We start from the raw sequence: 18,193 nt of genomic DNA on the forward strand, positions 1-18,193 counted from the left end.
CCTGTATCAGTCCCCAAACTAATCCCACTGTCCCACCATCTCCCCACAGACCTGTATCAGTCCCCAAACTAATCCCACTGTACCATTCTCTCCACAGACCTGTATCAGTCCCCAAACTAATCCCACTGTCCCACTCTCTTCCTAAAGATCTGTATCAGTCCCCAAACTAATCCCACTGTCCCACTCTCTCTCCACAGACCTGTATCAGTCCCCAAACTAATCCCACTGTACCATTCTCTCCACAGACCTGAATCAGCCCCCAAACTAATCCAACTGTCGCACTCTCTCCCCACAGACCTGTATCAGTCCCCAAACTAATCCCACTGTCCCACTCTCTCTCCACAAAACTGTATCAGTCCCCAAACTAATCCCACTGTCCCACTCTCTCCCCACAGCCCTGTATCTGTTCCCAAACTAATCCCACTGTCCCACTCTCTCCCCACAGACCTGAATCAGTCCCCAAACTAATCCCACTGTCCCACTCTCTCCCCACAGCCCTGTATCTGTTCCCAAACTAATCCCACTGTCCCACTCTCTCCCCACAGACCTGAATCAGTCCCCAAACTAATCCCACTGTCCCACTCTCTCCCCACAGACCTGTATCAGTCCCCAAACTAATCCCACTGTCCCACTCTCTCCCCACAGACCTGCATCAGTCCCCAAACTGATCCCACTGTCCCACTTTCTCCCCACAGACCTGTATCAGTCCCCAAACTAATCCCACTGTCCCACTCTCTCCCCACAGACCTGTATCAGTCCCCAAACTAATCCCACTGTCCCACTCTCTCCCCACAGACCTGTATCAGCCCCCAAACTAATCCCACTGTCCCACTCTCTCCCCACAGCCCTGTATCAGTCCCCAAACTAACCCCACTCAGCCGCTCTCTGTCTACAGACCTGTTTCAGTCCTCCCACTCGGACCCAAACCTTTCACTTTCCTCCTGTTCCTTTGGAAACCTCTCCGTTTCCTCCTTCCCAGAGCTCCCGAAGAGGTCACTCTGTGGATTTACCCAAATGCCCTCTGGTTCTCGTGAGCCTCCCTTCAGACTTGGGAGAAACAACTTCTCTGGCTGGTTCCTGCCCCCCTGAGACCCGACACACTCCTAGTCTCAGACCCTTCAACACTCTCCCACGCACTCACCCCCACTTCAGACCAACATCCCACACACTGAGACATACCCGCACACACACCCTAACACTCACACACTCTAACGCAGAGATACACACACAAACACGCACTAACACTCTAACATACACACACATTCTAACAATCCGACATACATACACACACTCAAGACATACTCACACACACACCCTAACACACACATACCCACACACACTCACACACACATTCTAACACTCAGACATATACACACACACACACACTCAGACACACACACACTCAGACATACCCACACACACACACTCTAACACACTCAGACATACACACATACACACTCTAACACACTCAGACATACACACATACACACTCTAACACACTCAGACATACACACACACACCCTAACACACACACACACACACACACATTCTAACACTCAGATATACCCACACTCACACCCTAACACACACATACACACACACACTCTAACACACAGACATACCCATACACACACATACATACACACACACACTAACACACTCAGACATACACACTCACACACACACCCTAACACACACACACTCTAACACACTCAGACATACCCACACACACACCCTAACACACACACACTCTAACACACTCAGACATACACACATACACACTCAGACATACCCACACACCTTCACACACACACACACACACACACACACACACACACACACACACACACACTCAGACATACCCACACACACACATTCTAACACTCAGACATACACACACACACACCCTAACACACACATACCCACACACACTCACACACACACACACACATTCTAACACTCAGACATACACACACACACTCAGACACACACACACTCAGACATACCCACACACTCTAACATACACACACATTAAACAATCAGACATACACACACACACTCAAGACATACTCACACACACACCCTAACACACACATACCCACACACACTCACACACACATTCTAACACTCAGACATATACACACACACACACACTCAGACATACCCACACACACACACTCTAACACACTCAGACATACACACATACACACTCTAACACACTCAGACATACACACATACACACTCTAACACACTCAGACATACACACACACACCCTAACACACACACACACACACACACACACACACATTCTAACACTCAGATATACCCACACTCACACCCTAACACACACATACACACACACACTCTAACACACAGACATACCCATACACACTCATACATACACACACACACTAACACACTCAGACATACACACTCACACACCCTAACACACACACACTCTAACACACTCAGACATACCCACACACACACCCTAACACACACACACTCTAACACACTCAGACATACACACATACACACTCAGACATACCCACACACCTTCACACACACACACACACACACACACACTCAGACATACCCACACACACACATTCTAACACTCAGACATACACACACACACACACCCTACACACACATACCCACACACACTCACACACACACACACACATTCTAACACTCAGACATACACACACACACTCAGACACACACACACTCAGACATACCCACACACACACACTCTCTAACACACTCAGACATACACACATACACACCCTAACACACACACACACTCTAACACACTCAGACATACACACACACACACTCTAACACACTCAGACATACCCACACACATACCCTAACACACACACACAAACACATTCTAACACTCAGACATACCCACACACACACTCTAACACACTCAGACATACACACACACACACTCTAACACACTCAGACATACCCACACACATACCCTAACACACACACACAAACACATTCTAACACTCAGACATACCCACACACACACTCTAACACACTCAGACATACCCACACACACACATACACACTCAGACATACCCACACACACACACCCTAACACACTCAGACATACACACACACACTCTAACACACTCAGACATACACACACACACACCCTAACACACTCAGACATACCCACACACACTCTAACACACTCAGACATACCCACACACACACACTCTCTAACACACCCAGACATACCCACACACACACCCTAACACACTCAGACGTACCCACACACACACCCTAACACACACTCTAACAGACACACACACAGACATACCCACACACACCCTAACACACATACACACTCAGACATACCCACACACACACTCTAACACACTCAGACATACCCACACACACACTCTAACACACTCAGACATACACACATACACACTCTAACACACTCAGACATACCCACACACACACTCTAACACACTCAGACATACACACATACACACTCTAACACACTCAGACATACACACATTCTAACACTCAGACAATTCCACACACACACACACATACACACTCAGACATACCCACACACACACACCCTAACACACTCATACACACATTCTAACAGTCAGACACACCCACACACACACCCTAACACACATACACACACACATTCTAACACTCAGACATACCCACACACACACCCTAACACACTCAGACATACACACACATTCTAACATACACACATTCTAACACACACACACACACACAGTAACACACTCAGAACCAGACACACACTCTCTAACACAATCAAACACACACACATGCTCTCACTCTAACACACTTGAGTCAGACACACACACACACACACCCTCTCTAACACACTCAGTCATACATATACATACACACACACACACTCCCTAACACAGAGTTGGACATATACACACACTCCCTAACACTCACAGTTGGACACACACATGCGCACACTCTCGAAGAGACTCAGAGTCAGACACACACACGCGTACACCAAAAGGCCTGGACCCTAAGTGCAGATAACAGTAACAGAGTGAAAGAAGTGAACGAGGGAATGAAGGTTTGACTCCAGCCAGCTTCCAGTAAGACCAAACCTTCAGAAAGTGCACAACAAACTCTACAGGAACAAATCTGCAGATGCTGGTACCTGACCAACAGGTCAACCACTTCCCACCCCTCTGCAAACGTACAGGGTATTCTCCCCCCACAGTTAAACAGGCCCCCGATTCAATGGCAGAGTCACGAGGAGTGTCATGAACCAGGCAGACCAGGGAGTACAGTTACACACTCCCCTGAAAGAGGTGACACAACTTTCAGGGTGCTGGAGAAGACGCTCAGCAGTCTGGCCTTCATGGGTCAGAATGTTTCGCTCACACAGAGTGAGCAAGCTGGGTACAATTCCAACACGCAAAGGCAATCTGAAACAGCAAGTGAGGCTGCTGAACAAGAGCCCTGGTATTAAATGGTTTCATTAGATTCTGGGGGCTGGAAAATTGCAAATGTCACTCCACTCTTTAAGAAGGGAAAGAGTCAGAAGAAAGGAAACAATAGGCCAGTTAGTCTGGCTTCAGTGGTTGGGAAGATACTGGAATTGATTGTCAAAGATCAGGTTTCAGGGTACTTGCAGGCACATTAAAATAAGCCGTGGTTTCCTCAAGGGGAAATCTTGCCTGACAGACGTTTGAATTCTTTGTGGAATTTACAGGAAGGATAGACAAAGGAGAATCAGTGGATGTTGTTTCTTTGGATTTTCAGAATGCCTTTGACTAGGTGCCACAAGTGACTCGCAGTTCTGGGACTGCTTCTCTTTACAGTATACGTCGGTGATTTGGATGAAGGAATGATAGTGGGAGGGCAGGTATTGTTGAGAAACCAGAGGACTTAAATTGGGAGAATGGGCAAAGAAGTGGCAGGTGGGATACTGTGTAGAGAAGCGTTTGCTCATGCACTTTGGTAGAAGGAATAAAGGCATTGGCCACTTTTTTAAAAAGGGGGAACTAAATTTTAAAAATCTGGAGTGCAAAGGGACTTCGGAGTCCTTGTGCAGGATTCCTTTAAGGTTAATTTGCAGGTTGAGCTGGCATGGACGAGGTGTTCCGAAGGGCCTGTTTCAATAGACAATAGGTGCAGAAGTAGACCATTCGGCCCCTCGAGTCTGCACCGCCATTGAGATCATGGCTGATCATTCACTATCAATACCCAGTCCCTGCCTTGTCCCCATATCCCTTGATTCCCCTATCCATCAGATATCTATCTAGCTCCTTGAAAGCATCCAGAGAATTGGCCTCCACTGTCTTCTGAGGCAGTGCATTCCACACCTCCACAACTCTCTGGGAGAAGAAGTTCTTCCTCAACTCTGTTTTAAATAACTGACCTCTTATTCTCAATCCATGCCCTCTGGTACTGGACTCTCCCAACATCTGGAACATATTTCCTGCCTCAATCCTATCAAATCCTTTAATTATCTTAAACGTTTCAATCAGATCCCCTCTCAATCTCCTCAATTCCAGTGTGTACAAGCCCAATCTCTCTGTGTAAGACAGCCCTGCCATCCCAGGAATCAACCTAGTGAATCTACGCTGCACTTCCTCAATTGCCAGAATGTCCTTCCTTAAACCTGGAGACCAAAACTGTACACAATATTCCAGGTGTGGTCTCACCAGGGCCCTGTACAAATGCAAAAGGACATCCTTGCTCTTGTACTCAATTCCCCTTGTAATAAAGGCCAACATTCCATTTGCCCTCTTCACTGCCTGTTGCACTTGCTCATTCACCTTCATTGACTGATGAACTAGGACTCCTAGGTCTCTTTGCATTTCTCCCTTACCTAACTCTACACCGTTCAGACAATACTCTGCCCTCTTGTTCCTGCTTCCAAAGTGGATAACTTCACATTTATTCACATTGAATGACATCTGCCAAGTATCTGCCCACTCACCCAGCCTATCCAAGTCTCCCTGTATTCTCCTAACGTCCTCTTCGCATGTCACACTGCCACCCAATTTAGTATCATCAGCAAACTTGCTGATATAGTTCTCAATGCCCTCATCTAAATCGTTGACATAAATCGTAAAGAGCTGTGGTCCCAATACAGAGCCCTGTGGTACCCCACTAGTCACCTCCAGCCAGTCCGAGAAACACCCATTCACTGCTACCCTTTGCTTTCTATCTGCCAACCAGTTTTCTATCCATGTTGAAACCCTGCCCCCAATGCCATGAGCTCTGATTTTACTCACCAATCTCCTATGTGGCACCTTATTGAATGCCTTCTGAAAATCTAGGTACACTACATCCACTGGCTTACCCTCGTCTAACATCCTTGTTACACCCTCAAAAAACTCCAACAGATTAGTCAAGCATGATTTGCCCTTGGTAAATCCATGCTGGCTCGGCCTAATCCTATTACTGCCATCAAGATATGCCACTATTTTGTCCTTAATAATGGACTCAAGCATCTTCGCCACGACTGACGTTAGGCTAATAGGGCGATAGTTCTCCGTTTTCTCCTTCCCTCCCTTCTTGAAAAGTGGGATAACATTAGCCACTCTCCAATCTTCAGGAACTGATCCTGAATCTAAGGAACATTGGAAAATGATTACCAATACCTCCAATTCAGGGAGGTACTTAATCTGCCTCTCCTCACTCAGGAGATTTATCCCACCCCCGGCAGCCAGGCAATTGAAGAAAAATAAATAAAGTTTATCAAAAGCTTTTATTGGTTTAGGTCAGACCATTTCACAAAGTTAAGACAATTCTGGCTCAGTTTGTATTAACAGTGCAGTAATCAAAACATACCCTCGTCATAAAATCCAACAAAAAATAGTGAATCTCAAAACTTAACCTCGCATTTCCGAAATAACCCCTAGCGCAATTTAATTATACGATTAAAAATAACATCACACAATACAAGGGGAAAATGAAATGAGACTGATCTGATCCAGTTGTAGGTGGAGGGGGAAGACTAGGGCAAGGGAAGGGGAATGGAAGAGAGGGAAGGGAAGGAGAGAGGGGCTAGAGGTGTGAAAAGGAAAAGGATTAGAGGACAGGATCTCAAACTTGGAGTTGAAAGTGTTCAGAGTAATGAAGCCAAATCATTAAAAATATGTGAAAAGTCAGGGGAAAAACCATTAAGAATGAATAAATAGAAAATTTTATAAATAAAACCAAAAACTGTACATTAGAAAATTTTCTTAAAAAAAATGGAGGTAAATCGAATGATTGCTGATATTGATAATTTATATGTGGGGTCCTCACTGTGGGTCTGTGTGTCTAAATCAAATTAACACAATACATAAAAACACAAACAAGCTAAGACAAAAATAATTCTTGCTATAACCCGTATTTAGCAATCCAAAACCACTTCTTAATGCTTACTTTTTTGTAATAAAAAAAGTTTATTTTAAATCCATTTTTTCTCTCTTCCTCTTCCCATCTTCGAAGGCCAAAGTGGTATTGCTGCAGCATCAAGTCATGTGATAGAGGTTCGAGAACGTAAACTGCTGGTCGCCGCCTCAATGACAACGGGGAGGGAGGGGAGGGGAGATCATCCTGTCACACCCCTGCATGGCGGCCATCTTGTCACACCCCTGCAATGGCGGCCATCTTGTCACATCCCCGCAATGGCGGCCACCACCTTGTCACACCCTGGCAGGGCAGCCGTCTTGTCACACCCCTACATTGCGGCCACCTTGTTACCACACCACTGCGGGGTGACCACACTGTGTCATACACCTGCGGGGCGGCCATCTTATTACAAACCCGTGGGGCAGCCATCTTGTCATACACCTGTGGGTCAGTCATCTTGCTTTTCCACATCGTGTGGCCAATCAGCAGCTGCAGCCGCTGATGATGAGGTTGAGTAAACATGTCGCTGATTGGTTGATGTGAAATGAAAAACTCCACCAGGTGAGGGTGAGGGGGCACGAGGCTGGTCTCTGGCAGGACAATAGGTGCGGGATGTGTAGGGCTGGGGGGTGGGAACCTCAGACAGAGAGAAGCATTTGGTATGGCTTTTGAAGAGCTGGTCATCTAGATGATGCTGACTGAGGCGCCTAGAGAGAAAGAAGGAAAGGTGGTTAACAACAATCTATCCAAGCGCCATGGCTACCTACTGTTCAAAAAATGGGGGCATCACATCAACCTCATTTAAAATAGTTTGACTGAACTCTACTGTATTACAACATTTCTCATCCCAGGTCCAGTGGGAATAATCATTCCCTTCCCTTACACCCACAGCCACGCTTCCCTGCCACTTTAGACCCAAAACCCAAGCACCGAAACAAGAGATACTTGCTCTGGCTGAATGCAACAACTCTAAATTCCTTGGTGTTATAATTTCAGAGGATCTGTCCTGGGCCCAGCTTATAAGTGTCATTACAAAGAAGGTATGGCAGCGTCTCTCTCCTTTTTTAAGAAGATTGCAAAGATTCGGTATGTCACCTAAAACTTTGACAAACTTCAATAGATGTGCAGTGGCTGGTTGCATCACAGCTTGGTATGCAAAACACCAAGGCCCTTAAACAGAAAATCCTACAGAAAGTAGTGGATACAACCCAGTCCATCATGGGTGAAGCTCTCCCCACCACTGAGCACAGAATGTTGTCGCAGGAAAGCAGCATCCATCGTCAGAGAACCTCACCACCCAGGGCATTCTCCCTTCTTGCTGCTGCCCATCAGAGAGACCCAGGACCCACAACTCCAGGTTCAGCAACAGTTGTTACCCCTCAACCATCAGGCTCTTGAACCAGAGGGTAACTTCACTCAACCTCACTCACCCCATCATTGAACTGTTCCCACAACTTATGGACTCACTTTCAAGGATTCTTCATCTCATGTTCTCAATAGTTGTTGCTTATTTATTATTAGCATTTGTTTGTTTGTTTTCTTTTGTATTTGCACAGTTTGTTGTCTTTTGTACATTGGTTATTTGTCCATCTTATGTGTGGTTTTTCATTGATTCTATTGTGCTTTTGGATTTACTGTGAATGCCCACAAGAAAATGAATCTCAGGGTTGTCTATGGTGACATATATGAACTTTGATAATGAATTTATTTTGAAGCCGGCTATTCAACCTCACACATCTGGGTTAAGGTTTTTACTTTTACTTCAGTGGCTTTCCTGCGCACCAATTTTCCTAATATTCAAAAATCCATTAATCTTTGCTTTGACCTTGACAGTGACCTCCTGAGAGGGGCAGTCTCAACTCACTGGGCAGGGCTTATCTACTTGCTCCGAGGGCTACCTGAAGTAACTATTGCTCACCTGACAGGGGCAGTGTTGAGCCAAGGGCCACCTGAGGTACCACCAGCCACCTAAGAGGGGCAGTGCTGAGCTGAGCTGCCTGAAGTACCACTACCCACCTGAAAGGGGCAGTGCTGAGCTAAGGGCCACCTGAAGTACCACCACCCACCTGACAGGGGCAGTGTTGAGCCAAGGGCCACCTGAGGTACCACCAGCCACCTAAGAGGGGCAGTGCTGAGCTGAGCTGCCTGAAGTACCACTACCCACCTGAAAGGGGGAGTGCTGAGCTAAGGGCCACCTGAAGTACCACCACCCACCTGATAGGGGCAGTGTAGAGCTAAGGGCCGCCTGAGGTACCACCAGCCACCTAAGAGGGGCAGTGCTGAGCTAAGAGCTGCCTGAAGTACCACTACCCACCTGATAGGGGCAGTGTTGAGCCAAGGGCCGCCTGAGGTACCACCAGCCACCTAAGCGAGGCAGTGCTGAGCTAAGAGCTGCCTGAAGTACCACCACCCACCTGAAAGGGACAGTGCTGAGTTAAGGACCACCTAAAGTACCACCAGCCACCTGATAGGGGCAGTGTTGAGCTAAGGGCCGCCTGAGGTACCACCAGCCACCTAAGAGAGACAGTGCTGTGCTAAGAGCTGCCTGAAGTACCACTACCCACCTGAAAGGGGCAGTGCTGAGCTAAGGGCCACTTGAAGTACCATGACCTACCCGAGAGGGCAGTGTTGAACTAAGGGCCACCTGAAGTACCACCACCTACCTGAGAGGGGCAGTGTTGAGCAACCAGCAGCAATCTCTGGCTGCAGTGCCACCATAGGGCAGCTGACAATATTGCAGCCTCGCTCTGTCTCCCTGAACAAGGTCTGTACAATGGACACAAGAGATCTGTAGATGCTGAAAATATTTTATTTACTGAGATACAGCGTGGAATAGGCATTTCTGGCCCTTTGATCCACGCCACCTAGTAATTCCTAATACAACTCTATCCACGCCACCCAGCAATTCCTAAACAACTCTAGCCTTATCACTGGCCAATTTAGTGACCAATTAACCTACTAACAGGTACGTCTGGACAGTGGGAGGAAACCCGAGCACCCGGAGGAAACCCATGCAGTCACAGGGAGAAAATACAAGCTCCCTACAGAAAGCCATGGGAATTGAACCCAGGTTTCCTGTGTTGTGCTAACCATATAGGGAATAGCCAGACGTCAATTTAGAACGGAGATGAGGAAGAATTCTTTAGCTAGAGAATGGTGAATCTGGAATTCATTGCCACAGGTGGCTGTGGAGTGTACCCAAGGCAGAGGTTGATAGATTCTTCATTGGTCAGAGCATGAAGGGGAGAAGGCAGGAGATTGGGGCTGAAAGGAAATGGGCCAAATGGTCCTGTGGTCTTACGGAATGGTGAGCTGGACTGAACGGCTGCTCTGATATTCGAGAGTCCCCGCCCCTCCCCACTCACCAGCGTGAAGTGATCGTACACCTGCACCAGGTCGTCCATCTTGTACTGCTCCAGGATGACCACATTGAGGAGCAGGGGGCTCCGCTGGCGGGCGCAGTCCTCACAGTGCACTATGTAAGACTTGCGGCTGCCACTACCGCTCGTGACAAAGAGAAGGTTGAAAACCTCGAGCTGTGGGGGGAGACAGAGAGGGAGAGGAGTCAGTCCATGCAGGCAGAAGGGAAGCCAACAGATACAACCATGTCACCTTTGACTGCTCCTGCCCGCCCCTCTGATCCCAAATGTGCCAAGGCAACGAGTGCAGCACTATCGGGGGGGGGGGGGGTGGGGGTGGAGAGAGCTGCTGTTCGAGGGTGACACAGCGAGTGGAACTGCTTGCTCCTGGCTTCAGAGCCTGGGTTCGATGCCAGGTGTGTGTGTGTGTGTGTGTGTGTGTGTGTGTGTGTGTGTGTGTGTGTCTCTGTGTGTGTGTCTCTGTGTGTGTGTCTGTGTGTGTGTGTCTGTGTGTGTGTGTCTGTGTCTGTGTGTGTGTCTGTGTGTGTGTGTGTGTGTGTGTGTGTGTGTGTGTGTGTGTGTGTGTGTGTGTGTGTCCCCGTCCGTCCGTCCGTCCAAAAGACATAGGAATATAGGAACAGAATCAGGCAACTTGGCCCATCTAAACTTCTTCCTACATTCAATCATGCCTGATTATTTATTGATCCCATTTTGTGTAACACTTATCCTCCTTACGAACCAACCTCTGCCTTAAACACACTCGAGACTCAGCCTCCACGGATTCACCAGCCTCTGGCTGAAGAAACTCGTCCTCATCTCCATTCTGAAGGGACGTCCCTCTACTCTGAGACTTTGCCCCTGGTCCAAGACTCCTTCATGAACATCCTCTCCACAACCACCCTACCCAGGCCTTTCCGTGTCTGATGGGTTCAATGTGACCCCCTGGGTTTTCCCTGGGTACCCTGCTTTCCTCTCACATCCCAGTGACGTGCGGGGTGTGTGGGTGAGGGGTGCCACAGGAATCAGAGAGAACAGGTTATGGGGTTAAAACCTGCAGGTCAAATGCCCTCCTTCTGAGCCGGAGGGAGTTACTGTGCAGCACCACTCATCCCCAGCTCAGGGTTCAAATCTGACCACGGGACCATGAGACGACGAGTTACACTGATGCTAGAATCTTACAAAGAGGCTCATTCTTAAAGCCTGTCAGGTCAGCTCACACAAACTCTTCTGGCCTCCTGGGCTGGGTCTGGCCTGGGTGGCCTGAGTTCCTGGGCTGGGTCTGACCTGGGTGGCCTGAGTTCCTGGGCTGGGTCTGGCCTGGGTCTGACCTGGGTGGGGCAGGAAGGTTAAATGTGTGATCCCCAATAACTGCAGACCATGTATGGCTTACAAGCATCACTCGTACAAAGTCTGTCAACATTATTCGATTCAAATGCTGGAAGTAGCTACATAATATTGTTACTGCCTCCCTGGTTACCCCCTTCTCACTGTCTCTCTCCTTCCCCATTTTAGTAATTGCTCTTCTCATCAGTTGAGAGCAGTTCTGAGGTTGGTCAGAACACTGTGGCAGGGTAGTGACATTGCACAGTGCGTTGGTGTGACAAGAACAGAATGCAGAACAGTTACAGGGAAAGAGCAGTGCAGGCAGACAACACGGTACAAGACCACGGTGAGCTCAATAATCCACATTATCGTACCGAGGAATGTAAGACACGATCTGCCCAGATGGATAGGGTGGAGTGAAGGAGGGATTGGAGTTGATACTTGTTTTGCATTGTCACGTGTACGGAGATATGTCTCGCACACTGTCATACAGATCAGATCATTACACAGTGTACTGAGAGTAAAACAATAGCAGAATAAAGCGTAACAGCCACACAGACAGTGCAGACAGTAAGGTGCAAGGTAGGTTGTGAGGGATTTTGTGTGTTGAGTGTATTTCTTGCTGCTGTCTGTAAGGAGTTTGTACATTCTCCCCGTGGCCGCGTGGGCTTCCTCCCACAGTCCAAGACGTATGGGCTAGCGGGTTAATTGGTTACATGGGTGTAATTGGGCAGTACGTTAGGCCAAAATGTGCTGTGTTTTTAAAATATATAAATATTTTATAACCGACAGGGAAAATCAACTCATGGACGCCTGTAAAAATGGAGTTTGCTACCAGGGGTTGACGTGCCCTCGTCTGATCACAACAGAGTATTTACAACTTTACCAACGACAGTGCTGGACTTAACTGCACCTCAGATGTCCGAGGGCCACCAAACGGTGATGCCACAAGAAGGCAGCATGCATCAGTAAGGACGTTGCCTCACTGGGACATTCCCTTGTGTCATCAGGGAGGAGGTCCCACACTCAAAGTTTCTCTCCCTCCCCTGTCAGATTCCGAAATGGTCCCTGAACCCATGAACACCTCCTTGCTGCTCCCCTTCTCTCCTGCCTAACACCTCTCTCTGGCTCCTCTCCTCTCCTCTTTTATTCCCTCACTCTTTACTTAATCTTTTATTGTAACTTGCAGTGACTTGTTTTTGTTTTAAAAACGTCTTGCACTGCCCTGCAGCCACCAGACAACATATTTCAGAACCGTCTGTGAACCCTACCTCCATCTTCCTTTTCTGAAATATAATTTTTTTCCATTTCTTATTCTAATTTCCAGTAATCTCGCTGTTACAAAACAATGAATTTCACAACACACAGCATTAATAATAAACCTGTTCTTGGGTAACAAGCTCTTCCCTCAGCCTGTGAGATCCTGCCACGACCGAGGTCTCTTCGCTGGGACAGCAAGCTGTTTACTGTTTACCTGTGTTGTGTTTAGTATTATATACATATTTTAAACTTATTTGTGCTGATATTTTGGTTTTACGTGCTGTGTGTGATACATGTTCTGTGGGTGAGCTGTGATCTGTATATCGTTTGGTTGTAGTTGTGATAAAGTTGAACTGGGGCTCGATCGTTACCACCCGATGCCTGTCCAGTTTCTCACAGACAGATGTGGAGAGTGGGGCTGGCTGGCTGGCTCTGACGGTAACAACCCTCCCACACACACCTTGCCCTTTGTCTGCCGTGTCCGGGGGGTGGGGGAAGGGAGAGCAGGGCGCCGGTACCTCACATTCGTTGCAGTAATAGGTGGGCTCCTCCTTCATGCGGCTCTGGAAGATTATCTTCTTGCCACTGTTGATGAGTGCATCGCGGAGCAGCTGACAGTGCTTCAGCGAGGTGAGCAGACAGTACCTGAGGGGTCAAAGGTGAAGGGAGAAAGAGGTCACCTTCTGAACCAGCTTTCTCTTTATTGCAAACTGATGTCGACAGGGGACTAACTTGTCCGCGTACGAATGTCTCACATCCGAAGTTTTCATCTGTCGAGCACCCCAGCTCCATCCGCCGGGAGTGAATTTCCCAGTGCCCAACGATTTTAATTCCTATCCTCATTCCCAGTCTGACATGTCGATCCACGGCCTCCTCTTGTGGGGTCACTCTCAGGGTGGAGGAGCAACAGCACATGGCAGCCTCCTGCCTGATGGCATGAATATCGACTCCTCCTTCCGATAATATCTGTTCCCTCCCCCCTTCCACCTTCTATTCCCCTTACCCCTTCTCTCCTGTCAGACTCCTTCCTCTCCAGCCCTTGGCCTTCCCCACCCACCTTTCTATTCTGGCCTCTTCCCCCTTCCTTCTCAGCCTGAAGGGTCTGGGATGAACCATCGACTGTTCATTCATTTCCATAGATGCACACTGACTTGCTGAGTCCCCAGCCATCTGTCTGCATTGCTCTGCAGAATCTCATCGTGCATTCCCTGTGTGCTTTGGGCCAGCTGGGCCTGCACAGACGTTCACTGGCAGGTACCAAGCCTGCAGAGGCTCCCTTTATCACAGACCGCTCTGTGCTTACACAGTGACTGGGGACGCCAAGCAGGGGAGCAGGAGGTGGAGGGGTCAGAAGAGGGGCCAATGGAGGCAGGGCCAGGGGATGGGGCCAGGTGGGAGGGGCCAGGTGGGTTGGGGGCGGGGTCAGATGGGGGTGGGGCGGGGCCAGGTGGGTTGGGGCAGGGTCAGATGGGGGTGGGGAGGCGGGGCCAGGAGTGGGGTGGGGAGGCGGGGTCAGGAGTGGGGTGGGGAGGCGGGGCCAGGAGTGGGGTGGGGAGGCGGGGCCAGGAGTGGGGTGGGGAGGCGGGGCCAGGTGTGGGGTGGGGAGGCGGGGCCAGGTGTGGGGTGGGGAGGCGGGGCCAGGAGTGGGGTGGGGAGGCGGGGTCAGGAGTGGGGTGGGGAGGCGGGGTCAGGAGTGGGGTGGGGAGGCGGGGCCAGGAGTGGGGTGGGGAGGCAGGGCCTGTGTTTGGTGGGGAGGCGGGGCCAGGAGTGGGGTGGGGAGGCGGGGCCAGGAGGGCAGAGTCTCTTACTTGATCATGCGGTAGAGGTCAGGGTCGGTGACCTTGACGGTCCTCGCTGCGTTCCAGCTGACGTGGATCATGGGGACGATAGACTTCACCTTCTTCACCTTGTTCCACTCATAGCGCTCCAGGGCCAGCTGGTACTGATAGGCTGTGGGCAGGAGAGTGAGAACAGTCAGCCAGCGGCACAGTGCCCACGGACACCTCCCCATTGGGTGCTCCTCCACCTAAAGCTGAGCCTCAGCCCCTAGCCCCGACAAGTAATTTTGCCCGAAGTGGGCAGTTCGGACACAGGGCAATCCAGCTCCATTTCCCCGGGTTCAGTGGGTTTATGAGGGGGTCAGTGAGGAGTGAGGTGGGGCAGTCAGTGAAGAGGAGGAAAGGGGTGGTCAGCTCACTGACTGTCCAGCACCCGCTGACCTGTCAACCTCAGCGGGACACGGACCCAGTGCTGGGTCACACACAGTGCCTACTCACACCAGGACTATCAATGCCACACAAGCAAACCCCCTTCAAAACAAACTCACAGGCATAAGCATCTATCACAGCTTTAAACAGGACATCACACACTCCCAGGGTCAGATACAGAGTGAAGCTTGAAGCTCCCTCTCCAGACGACATTCTGCAAGGGAACAGGGCTGAAAGCTGTCTCCTGGTCTCAGGTGTGAGAGGAGGGAGGTTTAATTTGGGCTGTGGCATAGGCTGATGCAGAGGACTGGGGCAGGAGGAGCTGAACGATGGCCCCAACTCCACAGACCAGGATGTTGGGCTTGCCAGCGCAAGAACTGACATCCCACCCCTCCCACGTCCCCCGCAGGCCGTGCTCACCGGTCAGGGGCCCGACGTTCCAGGCGATGTTGTTGCACCAGCCCGTGGCCTGAACCCAGTGCACTGTGCCGGCGTTGATCCAGACCAGGTCACCGGGCCGCTGGATGAACCGGTAGACCGGGATCTTGGCCGCGTACAGGTCCTCCAGCACCGGCCACCACGAACCCGTCAGGTAGTCCACGTTGTGCCTATGGAGAGACAGAGGGACATGTCACCTCTGGCAGTGCTTCTGGATCCCGGCACCAGGCAGCCGGGCTCGGAGCTGACCCCAGCGCTGTGTGTACCTGCCTCTATGCGTGTGCCTGATCGTCTTTTCTCTGTGTACATGTCCCTGTCGAGTTTGGTCGAAGACGAGGGGGAGGAATTGGGGAGCAACCCTATCTGATTGGCCAGCGGAGGCCCTGCCTCAGTCGTGTTACTGCAAATTCAACTGGGGCTTGACCCCGACCCGCGAGGGTTCCGTGCCGAGCTGACACTTCCTTCGATAAATCTGTTTAAGATTTCATCTTGTGGTCGCCCCGTTTCCAGGGGCACGAGGAGCCTTTGCAGAACGTGCAGGTTCATCAGGAACCTCTACAGAGAGTGCGGACAAATGATGGTCGGTTCGTAGTTACAAAGCAATCACCAGTTACCATGGAACTAACGCTGCCATAGAATTTTAAACAGTATAGGGTTGCACACACTCACTGACGGTACACCGATGTGTGAGACAGCCAGCATCGCAAAAGGAATCGCAGAACTATTGCTTCTCCTACTGTTGTCATGGGCGTAGGAAAGTGAGTGGCAACTTCTGGGTGTGTGTGGGATACACACTGCTAACCCAGGATCTGTGACCCCTGGGCGTGTGTGGGACGGTGGATCTGTGACCCCTGGGTGTGTGGGACGGTGGATCTGTGACCTCTGGGTGTGTGTGGGACGGTGGATCTGTGACCCCTGGGCGTGTGTGGGACGGTGGATCTGTGACCTCTGGGTGAGTGTGGGACGGTGGATCTGTGACCCCTGGGTGAGTGTGGGACGGTGGATCTGTGACCCCTGGGTGAGCGTGGGACGGTGGATCCGTGACCCCTGGGTGAGTGTGGGACGGTGGATCCGTGACCCCTGGGCGTGTGTGGGACGGTGGATCCGTGACCCCTGGGTGAGTGTGGGACGGTGGATCCGTGACCCCTGGGTGAGTGTGGGACGGTGGATCCGTGACCCCTGGGCGTGTGTGGGACGGTGGATCCGTGACCCCTGGGCGTGTGTGGGACGGTGGATCCGTGACCCCTGGGTGAGTGTGGGACGGTGGATCCGTGACCCCTGGGCGTGTGTGGGACGGTGGATCTGTGACCCCTGGGTGAGTGTGGGACGGTGGATCCGTGACCCCTGGGCGTGTGTGGGACGGTGGATCTGTGACCCCTGGGCGTGTGTGGGACGGTGGATCTGTGACCCCTGGGCGTGTGTGGGACGGTGGATCCGTGACCCCTGGGTGAGTGTGGGACGGTGGATCTGTGACCCCTGGGTGAGTGTGGGACGGTGGATCTGTGACCCCTGGGTGAGTGTGGGACGGTGGATCTGTGACCTCTGGGTGTGTGTGGGACGGTGGATCTGTGACCCCTGGGTGTGTGGGACGGTGGATCTGTGACCTCTGGGTGTGTGTGGGACGGTGGATCCGTGACCCCTGGGTGAGTGTGGGACGGTGGATCCGTGACCCCTGGGTGAGTGTGGGACGGTGGATCTGTGACCTCTGGGTGTGTGTGGGACGGTGGATCTGTGACCCCTGGGTGTGTGGGACGGTGGATCCGTGACCTCTGGGTGTGTGTGGGACGGTGGATCCGTGACCCCTGGGTGAGTGTGGGACGGTGGATCTGTGACCTCTGGGTGTGTGTGGGACGGTGGATCTGTGACCCCTGGGTGAGTGTGGAACGGTGGATCCGTGACCCCTGGGTGAGTGAGAGACGGTGGATCTGTGACCTCTGGGTGTGTGTGGGACGGTGGATCTGTGACCCCTGGGTGTGTGGGACGGTGGATCTGTGACCTCTGGGTGTGTGTGGGACGGTGGATCCGTGACCCCTGGATGAGTGAGAGACGGTGGATCTGTGACCCCTGGGTGAGCGTGGGACGGTGGATCTGTGACCTCTGGGTGTGTGTGGGACGGTGGATCCGTGACCCCTGGGTGAGTGTGGGACGGTGGATCTGTGACCCCTGGGTGTGTGTGGGACGGTGGATCTGTGACCACTGGGTGTGTGTGGGACGGTGGAT

At 50.8% G+C, this 18,193-nt stretch overlaps 1 protein-coding gene across 8 annotated transcripts in view; it reads right to left on the reverse strand.

Annotated features, from left to right (window-relative positions):
* Nucleotides 1–7,990: 7,990 nt before the first annotated feature.
* The window catches only part of LOC132396894 (lysine-specific demethylase 6B-like), a 245,230-nt gene continuing 235,027 nt past the window's right edge, over nucleotides 7,991–18,193 (reverse strand). For all 8 annotated transcript variants that reach the window (XM_059974949.1, XM_059974952.1, XM_059974951.1 and 5 more), the window contains 5 exons: nucleotides 15,956–16,143; nucleotides 15,137–15,278; nucleotides 13,847–13,973; nucleotides 10,752–10,922; nucleotides 7,991–8,093 (listed from right to left, as the gene is read on the reverse strand). In XM_059974949.1, the coding sequence (XP_059830932.1) occupies nucleotides 8,067–8,093; nucleotides 10,752–10,922; nucleotides 13,847–13,973; nucleotides 15,137–15,278; nucleotides 15,956–16,143 (655 nt within the window). In that variant the 3' untranslated portion in view covers nucleotides 7,991–8,066. The remainder of the gene's footprint in view (nucleotides 8,094–10,751; nucleotides 10,923–13,846; nucleotides 13,974–15,136; nucleotides 15,279–15,955; nucleotides 16,144–18,193) is intronic.

This window comes from Hypanus sabinus, chromosome 7, assembly GCF_030144855.1.
Source record: "Hypanus sabinus isolate sHypSab1 chromosome 7, sHypSab1.hap1, whole genome shotgun sequence".
NCBI lineage: Eukaryota > Metazoa > Chordata > Chondrichthyes > Myliobatiformes > Dasyatidae > Hypanus > Hypanus sabinus.